Genomic DNA, 19,597 nt, shown 5'->3' on the forward strand with positions numbered 1-19,597 from the left:
CGATGCTTCAGGGAGGTTGCAGGTTCCTGCTGCACCGCAGAGCTCAGATCAGCAGAGAGACACGTTTAACATCTGCCTACAGCTCCGTGGAGGTCAGTGTGGCAATGAGCACAGAGGAGAAGTTCAGGGCAATAAGGAAGGAAACATGCCTGGTCCCCTGGCCCCAGAGTGTGGGTTTGCTTTCTGTCTCAGCCCCCTTCAGGGACTTCTCCCTTTTTCTTGAAACAGCGTCCACCGCACCTTCCTTGGAACAAGCCCCTGAGTCGTTCCTGCCTGCTTGGTGGCCCTTGATCCTTGGGCATTGTCTCCTTACTACATGCTCCTGTCTTCACTTTTATGGGACAGAGAGTGGGTCAGTGCTCTGACTTGGGGGACGAAGCTGATTTAATTTAAGTATTCCTCGTCATCCTCCCCCATGTGCCTTGAGCCCTGAAGTTATGTCTCTGAGCCTCAGTTTCCTCGCCTTCAGCATGTTGTTTGAACCCCACTCTTCAGACAGTTTGTGGGCTCAGTGGTGCCAGGACATGGGTTGGACCCAATATTGGTTAATTTCTAACCAGTATGAGAGGGTGAAGGTGTCAGACCCCACAATCAGGTTGGATGACTGATGTGCCCACTCACGACCCCCGTCTGCTCTGACACTGAGAAATGCTACTTATGGTGGGGTTTTGTTGTTTATTTATTTTTGGCTGCATTGGGTCTTCGTTGCTGCATGTGGGCTTTCTCTGGTTGTGGCAAGTGGGGGCTACTCTTCGTTGCAGTGCATGGGCTTCTCATTGCGGTGGCTTCTCTTGTTGCAGAGCACGGGCTCTGGGTGTGCGGGCTTCAGTAGTTGTGGCTCATGGGCTCTAGAGCTCAGGCGCAGTAGTTGTGGTGCACGGGCTTAGTTGCTCCACGGCATGTGGGATCTTCCTAGACCAGGGCTCAAACCCGTGTCCCCTGCATTGGCAGGAGGATTCTTAACCACTGCGCCACCAGGGCATTCCCGCTGCTTATGTTTTTTATGAAATACATAGTCATGGTCTATTATAGGAGAAGAGAAATGACAGTTTCTTAAATAGAGAAGGGACCACAACAAAAAAAAAAGGTGAAAGCTTAGTGACTACCAGTGCCTGAGTCCAGCAAGTGGTCATTAGAATAGAGGTTTCCACCTCTGTGTGGAAGGACAAGGACCTGAGGTCCTCACAGGCAGGGAGGGGTCAGGGCTTCAGGTCAAGGTTGGAATCGGTGTTGCCCCTCCACCTCGTTTGTGGCCAGGCACTGGGATATCTCTGCCCACTGACCCATCCCCGAGGTCAGCACTGAGCTGTGTCCTGTGTGCCGTTGTAAAACAGCTTCAATTCATTATAATTGTACATGGATATCTGTCCCACCTGTGATTGTGAGGCTCACTTGGGGTCATCTCTGCCAGGTACATGCCTAGTCAGATGCTGAGTTTGAGAGAGCGGATGCTGTGGGGCAGGGCAGCCACAAGAAGTCACCCATTTCATCTCTGAATGTCAGGACAGACCTGGGAGAAACTCTCTATAGAAAATCACGTGTCTGGGAGCTGAGCATTAGGAATGAACATAAGAGATAAATCCTAATACTGAGAAAAAGTGCTAAGAAGACTATCTGCAGAGCTAGTAACTTGTATTATCCTATCCAAGGAGATAGAATACTAGGAATATATGAAACATTTTAATTTAAGCATGTTTACACATCTGAAAAATTGAAGAAGGAAAATAAATTCTGGAAACAGCAAAAGGGATTATACTGCAGAAGTATATAGGATTTTAGCAATGAATTAGGCAAACACCTTACAGGTAAAAAATAATACTTTCATTAATACACTCAAGATATTCTTTCCATCAAGGAGAAGATACAGCTGAAGAGCCAATTATGAACTTGGAATACAATAGTGAGGAGTTTGTTTAGGATGCAGTACGGAGAGACTGGAATTAGAAAGTTGAGGTAGATGAGGAGTAGAAAGAACAGGGCCCATGGATATTGTGAATTTCAGAATGAAATCAGTGAGGACAATGTCTGCGACAGTATGAAAGGCCAATTGTTGGTCTTTTACAGAGATGTAGCAAGAACTTACAATTGCTAGGGTGCACGTGTCTATACGTGAAATGTGTCTTGCTATTTTGCAACAAAGGGAAGGAAATTGAAGGGAGAAAACGCCAAAAGATATGGGGAAATACAGTCAAGGAATTAACTGTCAGTGAGGCCTTCTATACTCACCCAAACTATCATTAAGGGGCAAAGGTGAAGGGGTCAGCAGGGGAGAAATGCATACATGTGAGAGACTTGGGCGTGTCCGACCTGCTTGGACTCACATCTCCTATGTTAAACCTTCATGTCGGGCTCAGCGTGTCTCCCACAACTGATTATGCCTCTGTTTTCTATTTACGTCTAATGTGAATGTACTGGGATTTGGGCATCACAATTCCACTGAAACCGTGGCATAAGATTGAGGTGGAAACTACTATGACCTACAGAATAGAAGGACCTCAGGGTCATCTGCGAGGTGCCACAGTTGGCTCATTCTTGTGAAAGTTGATGCTGTTCCCAACTGTGTATCCAGTGCATTCAAACGGGCATCTTGAAACGGGCATGAAGGGAGTATATACCAAAGCAACAGATAATGTACACAAATCAGAACACTGAGAAAAAGGGATGTTTTCATAGAGCTGGTTTGCCAGCTCACCACCTGGCTGTCGCTTCAAACACCTTGCGCCCATTCATAAATTTATTTACTTATTTATTTTTGGCTGCGTCGGGTCTTCATTGCTGCGCACAGGCTTTCTCTAGTTGTGGCAAGTGGGGGCTACTCTTTGTTGCAGTGCGTGGGCTTCTCATTGCGGTGGTTTCTCTTGTTGCGGAGCACGGGCTGCAGGTGCGTGGGCTTCAGTAGCTGTGGCACACAGGCTCAGTAGTTGTGGCTCACGGGCTCTAGAGCACAGGCTCAGTAGTTGTGGCACACCGGCTTAGTTGCTTCATGGCATGTGGGATCTTCCTGGATCAGGGCTTGAACCCCTGTCCCCTGCATTGGCAGGTGGATTCTTAACCACTGCGCCACCAGGGAAGTCCACCTCGTGCTCATTCAAACTGATGGTATTTTGGCAGAAACTCTTCCGTGTATCATTTTAGAGGGGAATAAGCCTTGAGGGGGTCCAGAGAGGGTTTTCGGAAATGGTTTTGGATTTATGTGTTTTAAACTAGACCTGAATTTCACCCATTTACTCAGTTGCTTAAAACATTCTGGTTCTAGGCTGAAGGGATCGAGGTCAATAGCACACACCAGTGAGTGTGGAAATTAGAAATAAAGCAAAATGTATTACAAGAAAGTGGCAGAGCATGAAGGTGACTTCAGGTGTGGACCCAAACCTGCGATGTGGATGTAGCCTCAAATCACAGGAGTAAAAAAAGAAGGGGAGTAGTCAAGAATAATCAATAATGGTAAGGAGGGAAATTACCACACTTTAATTACGGAAGAGTCTCTACAGCAAGAACCCAGGCATTTCCTGCATGCCAGCATTGATACCCCGTGAAATTCTCAGCAGACAGTTCCCTCAATTCATACTGCAGATCTGCCTCCCAAACCTCCTAGTCATACAAGGATCGAACTCACCGAATGGTGGGTTTGTTCCCTCTGTTTACCTCCTGGCTGCATCTTGGGCTCCTCCGTGGCCGTGTTGAGCCTGAAAGAGCAGAATCCTGAGGCCCAGCAGGATTGAGCCGGCCATGCCCATCCGGATGAGAGTCTCCACTGGTAGTCTTGGGGGTGTGAGGCTAGGAACTGTGGAAAAAGAGGTCACAGAGGTCAGAGCAGACCCAAATCACCCCAGGATCCCTATATGTCCACTCAGGTCACCTGCATTCCATTAACAGGTTGTGACCCTCGGAGCCCAACCCAAAATTGAGCATTTCTGCTACTCATCACTGTTGGCGTCTGACTTATTTTGTGATGGACTGAGAATGTCAGTTACCCCTGAGAACAAAAAAGACAGGGTATGGGTGAGGAGATGCAGAAATGCTTAAGTAATCTCTTTGATCTTGAATGAGTCTCTGGAACGAAACATGCCAGTCCCGGTACCTGGAGGTGAGCATCTCCAGTGTCTCATTTGCATCTAATCAGGAGGCAAAGATGAACACGTGGGGTTTCAATTTGTCCTGAAAGGATGTGGACCTGAAGTGTCAGGGTTGCCCTTATGGCCTCAGTTTCCCAAGATGTCACTCCATAGCCGTCCCCAGACTGGTCGCCATCAGCCCAGACCTCCTCTTCTCCCCTCAGGTGATGGGGGTGGTGGTTGTGGAGCTGCAGCAGGAGGTCTGGGGACAGCTCACTCACCTTGACCTGGCCCCATAGGCCCCGACACAGCCCTGGGCTTCTATGTGGCAAGAACACATAAAACAACTACAACATAAAGGGGTAAGAATAAAGAGACCTATAGATTTGTAAGGGTTCTTCATTTCCCTTGAAGAGGTAAAATACTAACTCTGTCTTTACTGTGTAAAGTTAGGTATGTACGTGATAATCTCTAGAACAGCCCGTTCAACAGCAGTCAAAGACTTACAGTTACAGCACCAATAGAGAAATTAAAATGGTATGCTAAAAATGTTTTTAAATCCCAGGAAAGGCTAAATAGAAGAACAAGAAAGAGAGGGGACAAAACTTGAAAAAATAAAATGACAAACCTAAATAACAGTGTTATCACTAATAATATTATATGTAAATGGGCGAAACACAGCAATTAAAAGAGCTTGTAAGATTGGTTTAAGAAAACAACCACCACCTACACTATGAAGTCCATAAGAAACTCACTTCTTTTTTTTTAATAAATAAATTATTTCTTTCTTTATTTTTGGCTGTGTTGGGTTCATCACTGTGCACAGGCTGTCTCTAGTTGCGGTGAGCGGGGGCTACTCTCTGTTGCGGTGCGCCAGCTTCTTATTGCGGTGCGTGGGCCTCTTATTGCAGTGGCTTCTCTTGTTGTGGAGCATAGGCTGTAGGTGCGCTGGCTTTAGTAGTTGTGGCGTGAGGGCTCAATAGTTGTGGCGCATGGGCCTTGTTGCACGTGGGATCCTCCCAGACCAGGGATCGAACCCGTGTTCCCTCCATTGGCAGGAGGATTCCCAGCCACTGCACCACCAGGGAAGTCCCAGAAACTCACTTCTAATATAACATGTAAATAGGTTAAAAGTAAAAGAGTGAACAATATGAATGAACCTTGGAAACATTATTCAGAGTGAACTAAGGCTGACACAGAATGTCGTATTTTGTATGATTTCACCGACACGAACAGCCTAGAGTAGCCAGACTCCCTAAGGCAGGAATTTGAATGGAGATGACCAGTGCCTGGTTCAGAGGGCATGAGGAGTTCTTGCTTAATGGGTACAGAGCTTCTCTTTGGGATTATGAAAATGTTCTGGAAGACGGACAGTGGTCATGATTGCCCAACATGGTAAATGTACTTAAGGCCACTAACTTCGCACTTTAATAATGTTTAAGTGGTGGTGAATATCATGGTGTGTATATTCTACCACATTAAAAAAGTAGAAGGATGAAAAATGTACTATGCAAACACTAATCAAAAGAAAATTCAAGTGGTTGTATTGTTTCCTTGTCCCACAAATTACCACAAACTTGGTGGATTAAAACAGCCCCAATATATTATCTTACGGCTCTTGGAAGTCAGCAGTATACAATCAGGTCACTGGTATAAAGTCAGGGAACAGGGAGACATTCATTTACTTCATCTCCATCCAGAACCGGAAGTCTCGAAGGCAGTTGAATTCTATATATTGACCTTGTATGCAGCGATGCAGGAAAACTTTTTAATTAGAGTAGAAGATCTTTACATTATTTTGGATTTTCTGCGAACACAGCTGTGCAGTCTCTTAGTAATACAATATTATTCTTATCCACTTCAGAGCTTCTCGCCTTGTTTTGTTTCACTTACTTGCTTGGTGCCTCCAGGGCCCTGGTGAATACAAGTGGTCATACGGAACATACTTGGATCATTGCCAGTCGTAGACGAAAGGACCTCAGGTTCTCACCTGTACAAATGACGTCTAGTGTTGTTAAACATGCTCTCATCAACGAAAGGGAATTCCCGTCTATTTCTGATGCGTTTTTATTTTCACCAGGAATTGTTGGTATATTTTATCAAAGGCTTTGTCTGCATCTATTAAGGTGATTATTTTTTATTTGTTCTATTAAGGTATTGCATTATGTGATAGATTTTTAAAATTTTAAGTTACTCTATCCTTCGGAAAAAAAACCCACAGTATGGTCATGAAGTAATGTCCTTTTAATGTATCACTACATCTCATTTGTGTACACTTTATTTAGGGATTTCCATCTAAGCTCATGTGAGAGATCTTCCTGTGACTTCCCCATGTATAATTCCCTTGTCAGGTTTTGGTGTAAATATTTTCCTGATCTGATGTGTTGAGGTATGTTTCTTCTTTTTCTGTTCTCGGGAAATGTTTGTGCAATTTGGGGGTGTGTGTGAGCGTGTGTGTGTCTTTCACGAGTACATAAGTGCTCGGAAGAAATCACCAGTGAAGCCGCCTGAACTGCACACTTACACGTCGGACAGTGATGACCGTCACAGCATTTGTCTGCATCCCATCACACAGTCGCCAGAACATTTGAGATCTGCTCTCTTCAAAACACTCAAGAATGGGATACAGTGTGATAAGCTGTAACCACCATGCTGTATATTAGATCCCCAGAACTTATTCATCTTATAACTGGAAGCTTGTGCCCTTTGACCAATATCTTCCCATTTCCCCCTCGCTCCAACCCCGGGAACCAGCATTCTACTATTTCTTTCATTTTGACTTTGTTAGATTCTATATAGTTCAGTCGTGGGTAAGTTTGGATTAGAGTCAATGTATAAGGTGATAGATTTTCCATTCATTCTTATATCCATTTAGTAAATTGTACACGTGAAGATTTCCATTCCATCTACATTTTCTGTATGTTGGCGTCAAATTTCTCATAATGTTCTGTTACTATCTTTATAACGTCTGTAGGATTTGTAGTGCTGTCTGCAATCCCTTTCATGCTATTAGAAGTGTGAGCCTTCTCTCTTTTTCCCTTGGCTGTGGTGGCTAGGATTCATGAATGTTTTCAAGAATGAGTTTATTTTTTGCCTTAATTGATTTTCTCTACTTTTTGGTTGTCTTCATTATTAGCTACCCTTGTCATTATTATTCCCACCTTCTACCTTCATTTGAAATAATTTGCTATTTTTTCCTGAAGTCTTGGTATGATATGTTAGGTCATCGATTGTTTGAAGCCTTTTCTAATATATTCATTCATGATTCTTAATTTTCTCATTTCGTATGTTTGATGTGTATTATTTACTTTATCATTCATTGAAAACATTTTCCCACTTCTGTTTTGTTTTTTTTTCGTTTTGATTTTGGTTTTCAACTCACACATTGATTTTTGAGCAGTCTGTTGCATTATTTCCCAAATGTAAGGATATTAGTTATCTTTGAGGGTAGAATCAGGTGACTGCCAAAGGGCCCCAGGGGCTCCGGGTAGTCTGTGTTGGGAGTCCAGGCTGTCTGTTGGTCGTTAGGCGGTGTCCACTGCGGGCAGGCAGCTCCTGTGCCTTCCGGGGTCCGTGCAGTCTTCCTCCCTGGAGCGTGGGATGTGGGTCCTTCCTGGGCTAGCGGACGGCGAGAGCAGCATACACGCTGGGCTCTTCTGGGGGCTCCCCTGACTGGGGGGCAGGGGTTGCAGTCTCCCGTCTGAAGGTCGAGTGGTTCAGCTGGGCATAGGTCACATCCTGGGGGGCTTCAGATGCGGCGGCCTGCGGTGGGGGAGAGGGAGGGAGGGTGTGTGGTTGGGGTGGGGGAAGCCTGGGGTCCCGGACAGTATGGGACCCACCTGACCGTCCCTCTGCCCGTCCTCTTCCGCTTGTCTGTCCTTCGGGTCCAGCAATCTCCCCGACAGGGAGGAAGGAGAGGTGGCCACCCCCCGCCTTAGTCTTGATCTTGAGTGGTTCACCTGGGCGTACGTCCCCTCCTGGGGGTCTGCATCCTGCCTGTTCTGCTGGAGGGAGAGAGTAGGACAGAAAGGGGACTTCCTGGATCCACTGTGATCTCCTTCCGTCAGCTTTCCACTGTGTTGGCGGAGTGATGCTTTAAAACCTTAGGTCAGGTCACTTTCCTGATGGAAACTCCGGGGACCTCCTAACACCTCGGAGCCTCTGGATTCTTTCTACGGTTCTGATTTCAGTATTAACACGTTATCTCCCTTGCACATTTGGCTCCAGCCGCACGGCCATCTTCCTGCAAAAGCACGTCCCTGCCTCAGGACCTTTGCACTTGCTGCCCCCCCACCATGCACTCTGTCACCTTCTCTTGCTTTACTTTCCTTATCGGGACCTTGCATTCTAGGACGCTACCTGCTTCTTTACATATAGTCTTCTCACCCACCAGGTGAGCTCCCTGCTGCACCTGCAGCACCTACAGGGAGCCGGGGGGATGCGCTCTCCTTGTGCACCACTTTTGGGTGAATGAAGGAAGAGGGGCCTGGGGACTTTCGGGTGATTCACTTATTCACAAATCCTCTTGAGACGTGGGGCTTCTCTGCAACGCCAGAGGGTCAGACAGAGGACGGGGAGCCAGGAAAGGGGACCCCGAAGGAGGGGCCATGAGGTCACAAGGAAGCAGGAGGGGTGGAGTCACAGCAGGACGACCCAGGAAGCCCGGAAGGAGAGGTCAGTGTGGGACGCTGCTGGAGCTGGGATGTGAGGACAGAGACGTGTCTATTGGACTGAGTTTGGCAACAAGAAGGTCTCTGGTGGCCTGGACAGGAGCAGGGGTCTCACCGGATGGTCCAGCTGCACCCCGTCCTCAGGCTGTGTGTCCTTCACGGCAGCATCTGCTGGGGCGGAACAGGGTGTATATCGCTTGGTGGGATCCCCTGAGATCCCTCAGGGCTGGAGCCCCCGCAGTGCATCCAGGAGGGGCCACTGAGACCCAGGGGTGAGGGGAAGTGTGGGGTTTCAGTCCGCACCCCCTGAGCCCACCCCTTCCCAGCCTTCCCCTCCCCCCCACAGGTGCCTCCAGAACCCTGTGTCCCCCACCCCGTCCTCTTCTGCTCACAGAGGGCCTGGTCCTGGGCGGCGGCGGCTGGGCAGGAGCTGGGGAGGAGGCGGGCGTGTTAGGGGGAGAATGAGGGGGAGCTGCGGGCGGGGCGGGCCTGGGGGTCTTCAGGGCGGGAGTTACCTGCTCTGCAGGCCTGTGTCCTTGGGCTCTGGGTCTGCAGCCCCTGCGAGAGGGTGGAAATCAGCCTCGCCCTGGGCTGGGGCAGATGACAGAGGCTCGGCCCTGGGACTCTTATGACCCCCGCCCCTCACACGGGATTCAGGAGGAAAGAAGGAGACCTGAACTCATACTTGCGTACATGTTTCAACAGTTCACGAGATTGAAAGGGAGGAAAATACCTTAAATTATACATGTCAGCTGACAGTACGTGTTTTCTTTCTAGATTTTTGAGTTTCAGACTCTGGACAATCGTTTTCTAAGCTGACCTTGCCCATCTCTTAGATTTTCCTTTGGCTGGTGCCCTAAGCCCACCACCTCCAGGGGTCTGGGTCACCCTGTTCCCTACTCACCCGACTTCCTGCATCTGCTCTGACCCCAGTGTCGGACGAGGAGGACGAGGGGCAGCAGGACGAAGGCCACCAAGACCCCGATCAGGACGTTCAGGTACCATTTGAGACCTGGGGCACCAGTGACGTCATGAGTGAGCCCAAGATGCCATTTAATTGAGCGCCTACTGTGTGCAGGCTCGTGCTGGGGTCTGGGCATTCATCTCCTCTAACCCACCCCACCCATTTTACAGATGAGGAAACTGAGGCACAGAGAGGGAATTCACCAACCCCAGGTGACCCAGTCTGGAGGTGGCAGAGCTGGGATTGGAACCCAGGGCTGTGGGCTCCCTGATGTCCTCCTGCCGCGCCCCACCCAAGGTGGGCACCAGCTTTGTGCTCTGGGGGCTTCTCATCTGCAGGGGGGCCTGTCCGAGGGTCTCATCTGGAACCGAGGTTCCTTCCTTGTTACCCTCCCCTCCCCCACCACAGCAGGGACTGGGGCAGGGGCCGGCTGTGTGCGGTGGACTCTTCATCTTTCCCTCCCCCTCCCCGTACAATACCAGCACCACTGCGGCACTGGGGACAGGCCCCCATACAGTCACATCCTCAGGGCCCTCCCTGTGAGGCCTGCTCTCCTGGGGGGTCAGAGCCAGAAGTCAGAACTGAAGGAAATCTAAGGTTCGGGCCACGATTCTCTGCCTTTACACTTGGAGAAACTGAGGCCCAGGCAGGGGAAGGGGGCCCAAGTCAGCGTCTCCAGAGGTGCGTGAAGTAAGGCCATAACTGAGCCCTGCCCCCCTGGGCCCAACACCATGTCCCACAGACCCTCACTCACCCGTCTGCGGGCCTGGCTCCTTGGGGGGACGGGCCCCAACTTCAGAGCCTCCTGGGGGTCAGGACAGGAGGTGAGGGTCGGGGGCTGCTTCTCCCCACCTCAGCCCACTGCTCCTCCCCCAAGATGGGGCCCGAGGGGTCATTTCCTCTCCATGACCCCCACCCTTCATCCACCAGCCTCAGAGCCCCTGGAGCCCTGGGGTCCTCCTGGCATCTCTGCTTGACCCCCAGCCTGTCCTTGAGGATCTGAGGGCATTAGATCCTCCCAGAGACTCTGAAACTGCCTTGGGGTGGCCTGTGCTCCCTCTGCAGAGCCTGCAGTGACTCCTTAGTTGTTGAACTGGGGCCTGTCGGTGGGGGGCTGGGGCCCCCAGAGGGTCCTGGGAATGAGGACAGGAAGGGGGTGGGGCTGACCCTGGAGTCCCCACCTCATGAAACCTTTCCCTTACACCTGCCCTGTGGTCTCCTCTACAGTCGTCAGGTTCCGGATTCCAGGTGAGGTGAGAAGGTGTGGGAGGGGATGGGAGGGCCTCTGAGGGGCAGATGCCCCTCTGGGTGACCCTCCCTCACAGTCCCCTCACTCAACCCCAGCCCAGAGTGCTCAGGACAGAGCCCTGAGCTGACTGAGTCAGAAAGGACAGGGTCAGGGTCCCTCACCTGAGACCGCGAGCTCCAGGGGGGCACTGGCGTGTGACAGCAGGTAGGGGTTACTGCTGAGTGAGCTGTAGCACCTGTAGGTCCCATTGTGGGCTGAGGTCACGGGACTCATGGAGAATTCGGCCTGGAAATGCCCACCTCGGTACTTTGATCTAAGACGCAGTGGGGGCTGGGCTGCCCCCTCCTTGGACAGAAGGAAAATTTCCCTTGTGCTCCCTGACTGACACAGCAGGGTCACGTTCTCTCCTGAGGCCACCAGGGGGCCCGGCTGCACCGAGAGGAAGGGCGTGTCAGGGAACAACCCTAGAGAGAGGAAAGGGGGTGAGGGGCTGCCCGCCCCCTGGTTCCGAACTGCGACTCAGCTGGGCCTCCCTGAGGCCCCTCATCTCTGTCTCTGTTTTCTCCGAGTCTCTCCGTCTCCCTGCCCACCCCCGTCTCTCTCTGTCTGCCTCCCTCCCTCCCTGGGGACCCCTCACGCCCGGTCCCAGCATCACCAGCTGGGGCTCCCCCGGCAGGGCCTGTGCAGAGTCTGGGTCCCTGACTGACCCGCTGGCTCCTCACCTGCCACCAGGATGTCCAGGGGGTCACTGGGGGCCGACCACTCGGAGGAGAGGTTGTGTCCACCGTAGCATATGTACCGGCCCGCGTGGGTGATGGTCACCGGGCCCAGGGGGAAGTCGGCCTGAGAGAGCCCAGCCTGGGGCTGCCGGCCAGGGCGCTGGGGGAGGGCCTGTCTCCCCTCCTGGGACAGAGCGAATCTGTCATAGCCGACGTCAGAGCGACACTGGAGGGTCAGGCTCTGTCCAGAGGCCACGACAGGGCCCTGCAGGGTCAGGAGGGAGGGCTTCCCAGACACACCTGGGGGAAGACCAGCCCTGGGCTGTAGGGCCTGGTTCCTCCCATGAAGCCCCTTCTCCCGTCCTGGTCCCCAGGCCTCACTGTCGCTCACACTCTGTGTCTCTGTCCGGTGTGCCCTGCTCCCCCCTCACCCCACCCTCTCATCTGGGACAATCCTGGGAGAAAAGCATCTAATAATCTGTCTCGAGCCTCAAAAAGTGTGTGAGGCCGGGGGGGACCTCCTTACCTGGGACCAGGAGCTCCAGGGGGTCACTGGGGGCCGACCACACCTGCGGGGTGTCCCTGTAAAAGCCGTGGCATCTGAACGTCCACCTGTGGCTGGGGGTCACGCGACCCACGGGGAGCAGGGCCTGGGTCTGCCCATGGCGGCCTCGCTGTGCATCCAGGGTCCAGGAGGACTTGGGTTCTCCTTCCTTAGTCAGAATGAACCTGTCCAGTCCCTGCCATGAGCCACACTGGAGGGTCACGTTCCCTCCCGAGGTCACCACAGGGCTCGGCAGGGCTGAGAGGGTGGGTTTACTGTGGGCCCCTAGGAGAGAAGGAGGGAGCTTGTGAAATGGAGCTCACACCCCCCTTTCCTCCTCCAGGGCTGGGCTGTGAGAGGGACACACCCCTAAGAGCAGACCCCCTTCCTGAGGGCATAGCCCGATGCTGGGACCCCCGAGTGTCCTCTCACCTGTCACCACCAGCTCCAGGGGGCCACTCCTCTTTGCCCAGCCAGTGGGGCTGAGGTAGTAACAGTGATATCTCCCTGCATAGGACTTTGTCATGTATGAGATGGAGAACTTGCCCTTGTCCCCGGGCTCCAGTGAGGGCTGTGTGTCCCAGGGAGGTGAGCTTCCCTCTTTATCCAAACGGAACTCCCGGACCCCCAGGGTGCCCTGACACCAGATGGTCACGGGGCTCCCCGAGGGGATCACAGAGCCTGGCTCAGCCCAGATGGTGGGTTTGGGGAGGGTTCCTGGAGGGACATCAGAGGTTGCGTCACAAGACATCCTCAGCCGAGGTCCCCAGCTCTCAGCCCCCAACCTCCCGGACTCCCCCTCCTTCAGCCCAGAACTGCTGTTCCCCACCCCACTGCCTGCGGGTGGCCCCTTGTCCCCATGATCAGGAGGGAGCTGGGACACCTGGGGACAGACTCACCTGCCTGCTCCTGGGTCCTCAGGCCCACACTCAGCCCTGGAAGAGAGACCGCTGTGAGAGGTTCGCCCTGAATCCTGAGCAGCGCCTCTCCTACCCGTGAGCCTCCTGAGTCCTGGGGTCTCCTGACAGAGCAGCCTGGCTGTGGGGAGGGGTCCGTCCCTGGCTGGCGCTTCCCCTCCCCCTCCTCCATCTCACCGAGGCAGAGCAGGGCCGTGAGGCTGGGGGTCATGGCGTCTCCTTCCTGTGGTCCAGGCGGTGCAGATGGAGGAGACCACGGTGCCCTCAGGACGGAGACCCGAGGGTGTGTCCACTGGGAGGCTGGTCCTCCCCGTCACGGGGCTGTCACGTCAGCAGCCCCACAGGAAGGGGAACTGCCCCTCCGCAGGAGCCTGGCGCTAGTTTCCACAGGGCTCAGGCTGGAGTGGGCAGCGGCCTTCTGCAGGCTGCCATGTCCCTGGACTCAGCCCCTCCCATCTTCCAAGCCAGCAGGTGCGTCTCTCCTTCTTCTGCTTTCGAGTCCCATCGACCTTGGCTCTGACCCCTCCACCTCGCTCCTTCACTCATCAGGACCTTGGTGGTAACGTGCCCCCCCCCGCCCCGGGTAATCCAGGACTGTCTCCCCATCTCCAGCACTTAGAAGGTGCCTTGGGGGGATCTTCAGGGGAAATTCAGGGCTCATCCTAAGAGTACAAAGTGATAATAATACAAATAGAACTCAGTATCCTTCTGCGCGGAGTAAGGTAGCGCAGGTAGTGAGTTTCGAAATCACGGTGACTTTCCTGCCCACCCCGTGTGAGCAGAGGGACAAGAGGACAGAGCCTGGGAGGCGACGCCGACTAAGGATACCTCGGGCAGGTGCCCGTCACCCCCAGCGCGGGTTTCAACACTAAAGGTTTCGCAGGAAGCAGAGCAGCTGTTTCCCTACACGTCAGTTTCTGTTACCATCCCAAATGAGATGCATGACGTCTCCTTTTTCAGAAAACAATTTCTGCGCGTCATAAACCCCAGATGTGAGCTCCAGACACGGTCCAAATACGCCATCAAGTGCCGAGAGCCCGATGCTGGCTTTCGAGCTGGACGGTCAGAAGATCAATGGTTCCTGCCCAAGGTATTTCCTCTCCCCCCACTTCAGTGGTTTGTGTTCATCTCCAAACGCTCCTAGATCATGGAGTCCTGTTTGGATTAATGAGATTTAAAACAAGCTCATGAATGGAGATGTTGGGTTCTTTCCTTCACAGCCTTGGTCATACTGGGGTTGATGAGAGACGTGACTGAGGGCTCCTGAGGAAGGGCAGACCCTGCAGAGAAAGGAAGCGTGATACACACAGAGCAGGAGGTTTGCCCAAAGCACTTCCTGGTTAGATGCCAGTTGTGCATTTTGGGGTGGAATACCACCAAGCCATATTGTCCTTGTTTCTCCTGTTTGGTGATTGGGTCTTTCCTGCCTTGGTTGATTCGGCATGCCCCAGGTTTCTCCAGAGTAAGGCTGTTATTTCCCCTTTGTAATTAATCACTGGTCCGTGGGGAGGTACTTTGAGAGTTTGTACGTATCCTGCTCCTTATTAAATTTTCACTTTATAAGTTTAGCAGCTACTGACCCTATGCCATAGCAAAAGCTTCTCTTCTCCCAAATGCACCCATTCACGTGGAAATCACATTGTTTATAATATCCCAGTACTTTTAAATGCCTGTAAAATACGGCCAATCCTTCTTGTGTTTCTTCTGTCATAATAAGCAGACACATCTAGACTTTCTTATTTCCTCACGACTCAGAGGCCGTATGGTGTGTTTTAATTTCTGGTTGATCTCGTCCCCACTACCCGCATAGCTCTTCTCTTTGTGCGTTTTCCTAAGTATTCTTACGTTTTTATTTTTCCATATGGAGCTTAGTATCAACTTGTCTAGTTCAAGAAGAAAAGCTTGTTAAACTCAAAAGCTTTTGCACAGCAAAGGAAACCATAAAGAAAACAAAAAGACAGCCCACGGATTGGGAGAAAATATTTGTTGCAGATGATGTGACTGACAAGGGATTAGTCTCCAAAATTTACAAACAGCTCATGAGGCTTAATATCATCAAAACAAACAACCTAATGAAAAAATGGGCAGAAGACCTAAATAGACGTTTCTCCAAAAAAGATATACGGATGGCCAAGAGGCACATGAAACGATGTTCAACATCGCTAATTATTAGAGAAATGCAAGTCAAAACTACAATGAGGTATCACCTCACACCAGTCAGAATGGCCATCATCAAAAAATCCACAAACAATAAATGCTGGAGAGGGTGTTGAGAGAAGGGAACCCTCCTGCACTGTTGGTGGGAATGTAAGTTGGTGCAGCCACTATGGAGAACAGTATGGAGGTTCCATAAAGAAGTAAAAATAGAGCTACCATATGATCCTGCAGACCCACTCCTGGGCATATATCTGGAGAAAAACATGGTCCAAAAGGATACTTGCACTCCAGTATTCATTGCAGCAGTGTTTACAATAGCCAAGACCTGGAAGCAACCTAAGTGTCCATCGACAGATGAATGGATAAAGAAGATGTGGCATATATGTACAATGGAATATTACTCAGCCATAAAAAGAAACGAAATTGAGTTATTTGTAGTGAGGTGGATGGACCTAGAGTGTGTCATACAGAGTGAAGTAAGTCAGAAAGAGAAAAACAAATACTGTATGCTAATGCATATATATGGAAACTAAAAAAAAAAAAGGTTTTGAAGACCATAGTGGCAGGACAGGAATAAAGATGCAGACATAGAGAATGGACTTGAGTTCACAGGGAGGGGGTAGGGTAAGCTGGGACGATGTGAGAGAGTAGCGTGGACTTATATTCACTACCAAATGTAAAATAGATAACTAGTGGGAAGCAGCCACATAGCACAGGGAGATCAGCTCGGTGCTTTGTGACCACCTAGAGGGGTGTGATAGGGAGTGTGGGAGGGAGACGCAAGAGGGAGGAGATACGGGGACATATGTATATGTATAGCTGGTTCACTTTGTTATAAAGCAGAAACTAACACACCATTATAAAGCAATTATACTCCAATAAAGTTGTTTAAAAAAAAGTGGAAAGAATAGGGCATTCTGTGGAGGGTTTGTACAAAGTTTAAATATGCTAATGTTTGCATAGAACTAAAAGAGCCATTGCACCATTTTAAGAGCTGGCTGAATCTCGGTTGAATTTTTAAAATATTCTTAAGATATATAAGAACATTTTAAATACCAGGCCTGTAACAGGCATGCAGGTTTCTTATGTTTCTATCAAAAAGATACACAAGACGAAAAAAATTGAGAACTCAATGCTGGCGCCTCCTAGCGGGTCTTCAGGCTAATGTTTCGTTTTTTTGTTGTTTTTAGTTTTTTGCGGTATGCGGGCCTCTCACTGTTGTGGCCTCTCCCGCTGCGGAGCACAGGCTCCGGACGCGCAGGCTCAGCGGCCACGGCTCACGGGCCTAACCGCTCCACGGCATGTGGGATCTTCCCGGACCGGGACACGAACCCGTGTCCCGTGCATCGGCAGGCGGACTGTCAACCACTGTGCCACCAGGGAAGCCGTAACGTTTCGTTTGAATCTGAGTGGGAACCGCAGGTCTGACCCCTAAGTAGGGCGGTGACCACCTACACGTCCCACTCACAGCGGGATCGGGGCTCTCCGGGCGAGGGGCTCCCGGTGACCCCTCCTCCTTGGCGGCGCAGCTGGTCCCGCTCCGGAGACGTGGTCGTGCAGATCCCAAGTGTTTCCATGTTGAGACAGCACGGAGCGGCCTTGTTTAGAAGCCCTGTAGCTTCAGCAACAAGGCTAAGTAATCAAGTGGGCAGTTGTGGACGGATCTAAATCTGTGTGACCTGACATGAAGAAAGAATATATTTGGTTATATCTGTTCATATAACACGTCCATGAGGCCTGCCCACGTGTCAGTGATGGAGCGGGGGCGGGGTCAGGGAGAGAGGCATGAGGTCTCCCAGGTGTGGAATTCAGAGGGCGCTGGGCGGACTGACATTGTGCACGTGGAACAGAAGATGATGAGCAGACTTAGGCAGATATGGGGGTCTGCTTTCTGCTCAGCCAAGGCAGGGTAAGCCCTTACCCGGGCGGAGGCCGTCTCACTGTGCGTTTCAGCTGTGTAACTATTGCAGCCAATAGACCCAAAAGTGTAACGACTCACGTGATAGGAATTAGAGCCTCTTCCATGAAACAGGTGAAGCTGATTCCAGCTCAGCAGGGAGGTGCTTTAAAATACTGTGTGTTAATTCTAAAATGTGAGCAGATCAGGAGACGCCTGCCATTGAAAAGATATTTCATCACAGTTCCCAGGAGGAGGGGGCATGCATGCCACCCACCAGGGCCACGTAGGGAAGCACCAGAGACAGAAAGAAGGAGATGGAGTGAGGGGAAAATGGGAGCCTTTACTGTGGTTTCCACAAGAAGGAATGGGCAGGAAAGGGTAAGCAGGCATGGGATTGGCTGGATTAATGATTTCAGCGGGTTCTGGGGTGGAGGGGGCGTCCCTAGTTGTCATGTGCTTGGCCCTAGCTTGACAAGGGCAGGTGGATCGTGGCCCAGACTGTGGACCCCCATAAAGGAGGGGGTGCGGTGTGGACTCTGGGTTGACTGGTTTGTATTTGATAAGTGCACCCCAGGAAGAGGATTCTTGCTCAGGAGCTGGGGCAGGGTGGGGGGCAGTGAGGGAGGAGGCGGGGGGACAATGCAAGTGACTCAGGCATATTATCGGGTCATCTAGGAAAAGATGTGTCCAGTGTCGACCTTAAAATTAAATGTTATTTTACGGGCAAAATGAATTTATTTAGGAATGGCAGAGGAATTGCGATTCAGGACATTCAAACTATGGCAAACCACAGTCAAGTCCAGAGAACAAGGAAGAGGAATGTTACTTTACAGAGAAAAAGGAGGAAGTTGGAAGGGGCTGCTTTGACTGAAAGTCCCTTGGAGAAAACCAAGAGGTCAGGCTGGTGGTGGTTTCTCATTGGCTGGGCTTTGCTGTTTCTCATTGGCAAGGTTGTGACTGTTTCTCATTGGCTGGGCTGAGGCTGTTTTTCTCATTGGCTGAGTTGTTGCTGTTTCTCATTGGCTGGGCTTTGCTGTTTCTCATTGGCAAGGTTGTGACTGTTTCTCATTGGCTGGGCTGAGGCTGTTTTCTCATTGGCTGAGTTGTTGCTGTTTCTCATTAGCTGAGCTGGTGCTGTTTCTCATTAGCTGAGCTGGTGCTGTTTCTCATTGGCTGGGCTGAGGCTGTTTTCTCATTGGCTGAGTTGTTGCTGTTTCTCATTAGCTGAGCTGGTGCTGTTTCTCATTGGCTAAGTTGTGACTGTTTCTCATTGGCTAGCCTGTTGCTCTTTTCATTGGCTGGGCTGTTGCTGGGCGAGGAGAAAATCATCCTTCTTCTGAAAATCAAGCTTCTTCCTGCCCAGGAATGTAAAGTAAGCTGCAGCAGAGGGTAGGGGTGAGAGAGCTCCCCTTTAGGGCTTCGCAACTCCGTTTTAAATTAGGTTTCCCTTTATTAATTTTCACACTAGCATATGCATGTATGACACATGTTAAAGCATCAGCTTTAGAGAAACCTGAAATCTGACTAATACAAGGGGTACAGCAGGCTCTACTCTATGGGGTCATCCTGGGAACCAGGTGCCACACTCAGCGTGTGGGTCCAAGGTCACCCAGGGCATCCATACCCATCAGCAGAAGGGAAGAGCCGTGAGGATCTTGTGTGGGAGGTTCACGGGCCAGGCTTGGAAGAAGCTCCGTCCATCCAGCTCACATGCCACTGTGAACTTCATCCCAGGACACACATAACTGCAGGGAGGCTGGGGAGATCATCTCGCTGGGAGCCCAGGAAGGGAGGACACGGTGCTGGTGAGCAGCCAGTCCTGTCACACAGGGACCTCCTGTCACTTTGGGCACCGGGTGGGGGTGGGGGAGTTAACGGGTTGTGGGGTGCGTTTCCAGTCTCCACTGCTTCCTCCCCGACCTCCTCTTACGTAGAGGTTCTAGGGACACAAGGAATAGACTCTCAAACATTGATCATTTCACAAGCTAGTGGAAGAAGGAAACATTCCTGCAAGGATGTACTTAGAATTCAGAGTGAGGCATTCAAGCCCAGAGGAGCCCACAAGCGGAGGTGGTGCTGAGGCCCGACACCCGCTCAGGTAGACAGAATAACAGCCCCAAAGATGTCCGCATCCGACGCCCTGGAGCCAACTGCTGTGTTACCTTAGGTGCAAAAAGGGTCTTTGCAGGTGTGATTGAGTTAAGGATCTTAAGGGGGGGGGGAAATGAGCTTGTATGTTCCAGGTGGACCCAATGTAATCACCAGGGTCCTTGTAAGAGGGAGGAGGCAGGTGAGAGAGAGGAAAGGAGGTGCGACCACAGAAGCAGGGGTCCTAGTCAGAGGGAGGATTTGCAGAGGCTACAGTTCTCCTTGAAGGCGGAGGAAGGGGCCCCGAGCCGAGGAATGCAGACGGCCCCCAGAC

The 19,597-nt window shown here is 51.2% G+C and overlaps 2 protein-coding genes across 3 annotated transcripts in view; one reads left to right on the plus strand and one right to left on the minus strand.

The window, feature by feature from the left end:
* Positions 1-19,597, plus strand: part of LOC132416835 (NACHT, LRR and PYD domains-containing protein 2) — a 1,001,898-nt gene that overhangs the window by 240,483 nt on the left and 741,818 nt on the right.
* On the minus strand, positions 3,642-13,374 carry LOC132416844 (leukocyte immunoglobulin-like receptor subfamily A member 6). Of its 2 annotated transcripts, XM_060000472.1 has the most exons (13): positions 13,296-13,374; positions 13,101-13,136; positions 12,634-12,918; positions 12,184-12,486; positions 11,661-11,957; positions 11,100-11,402; positions 10,444-10,494; positions 9,630-9,737; positions 9,241-9,283; positions 9,118-9,155; positions 8,841-8,893; positions 7,895-8,059; positions 7,674-7,817 (listed from the first exon to the last, which is right to left on the minus strand). In XM_060000472.1, the coding sequence occupies exons 1-13, from the start codon at positions 13,327-13,329 to the stop codon at positions 7,674-7,676; spliced, it is 1,860 nt and encodes a 619-aa protein (XP_059856455.1). In that variant the 5' UTR covers positions 13,330-13,374. The 2 variants fall into 2 exon arrangements, with proteins under 2 accessions (XP_059856454.1, XP_059856455.1); XM_060000471.1 differs by lacking the exons at positions 7,674-7,817; positions 7,895-8,059; positions 8,841-8,893; ... (2 more) ...; positions 9,630-9,737; positions 10,444-10,494 and adding exons at positions 3,642-3,762; positions 10,768-10,822 and having other exon boundaries at positions 13,296-13,329.

Source organism: Delphinus delphis, chromosome 20, assembly GCF_949987515.2.
Source record: "Delphinus delphis chromosome 20, mDelDel1.2, whole genome shotgun sequence".
In the NCBI taxonomy this organism is placed as follows: Eukaryota; Metazoa; Chordata; class Mammalia; order Artiodactyla; family Delphinidae; genus Delphinus; species Delphinus delphis.

Bases quoted from the DNA above. Each gene is read 5' to 3' on its own strand.
- LOC132416844 (XM_060000472.1), bottom strand. From the start codon at position 13,329: ATGACCCCCAGCCTCACGGCCCTGCTCTGCCTCG. The intron at 13,137-13,295 runs GTGAGATGGAGG...TCTCTCTTCCAG, and splicing joins CACGGCCCTGCTCTGCCTCG to GGCTGAGTGTGGGCCTGAGG. The intron at 8,060-8,840 runs GTGAGACCCCTG...CTCTCCCTCCAG, and splicing joins GGGTGCAGCTGGACCATCCG to CAGAACAGGCAGGATGCAGA.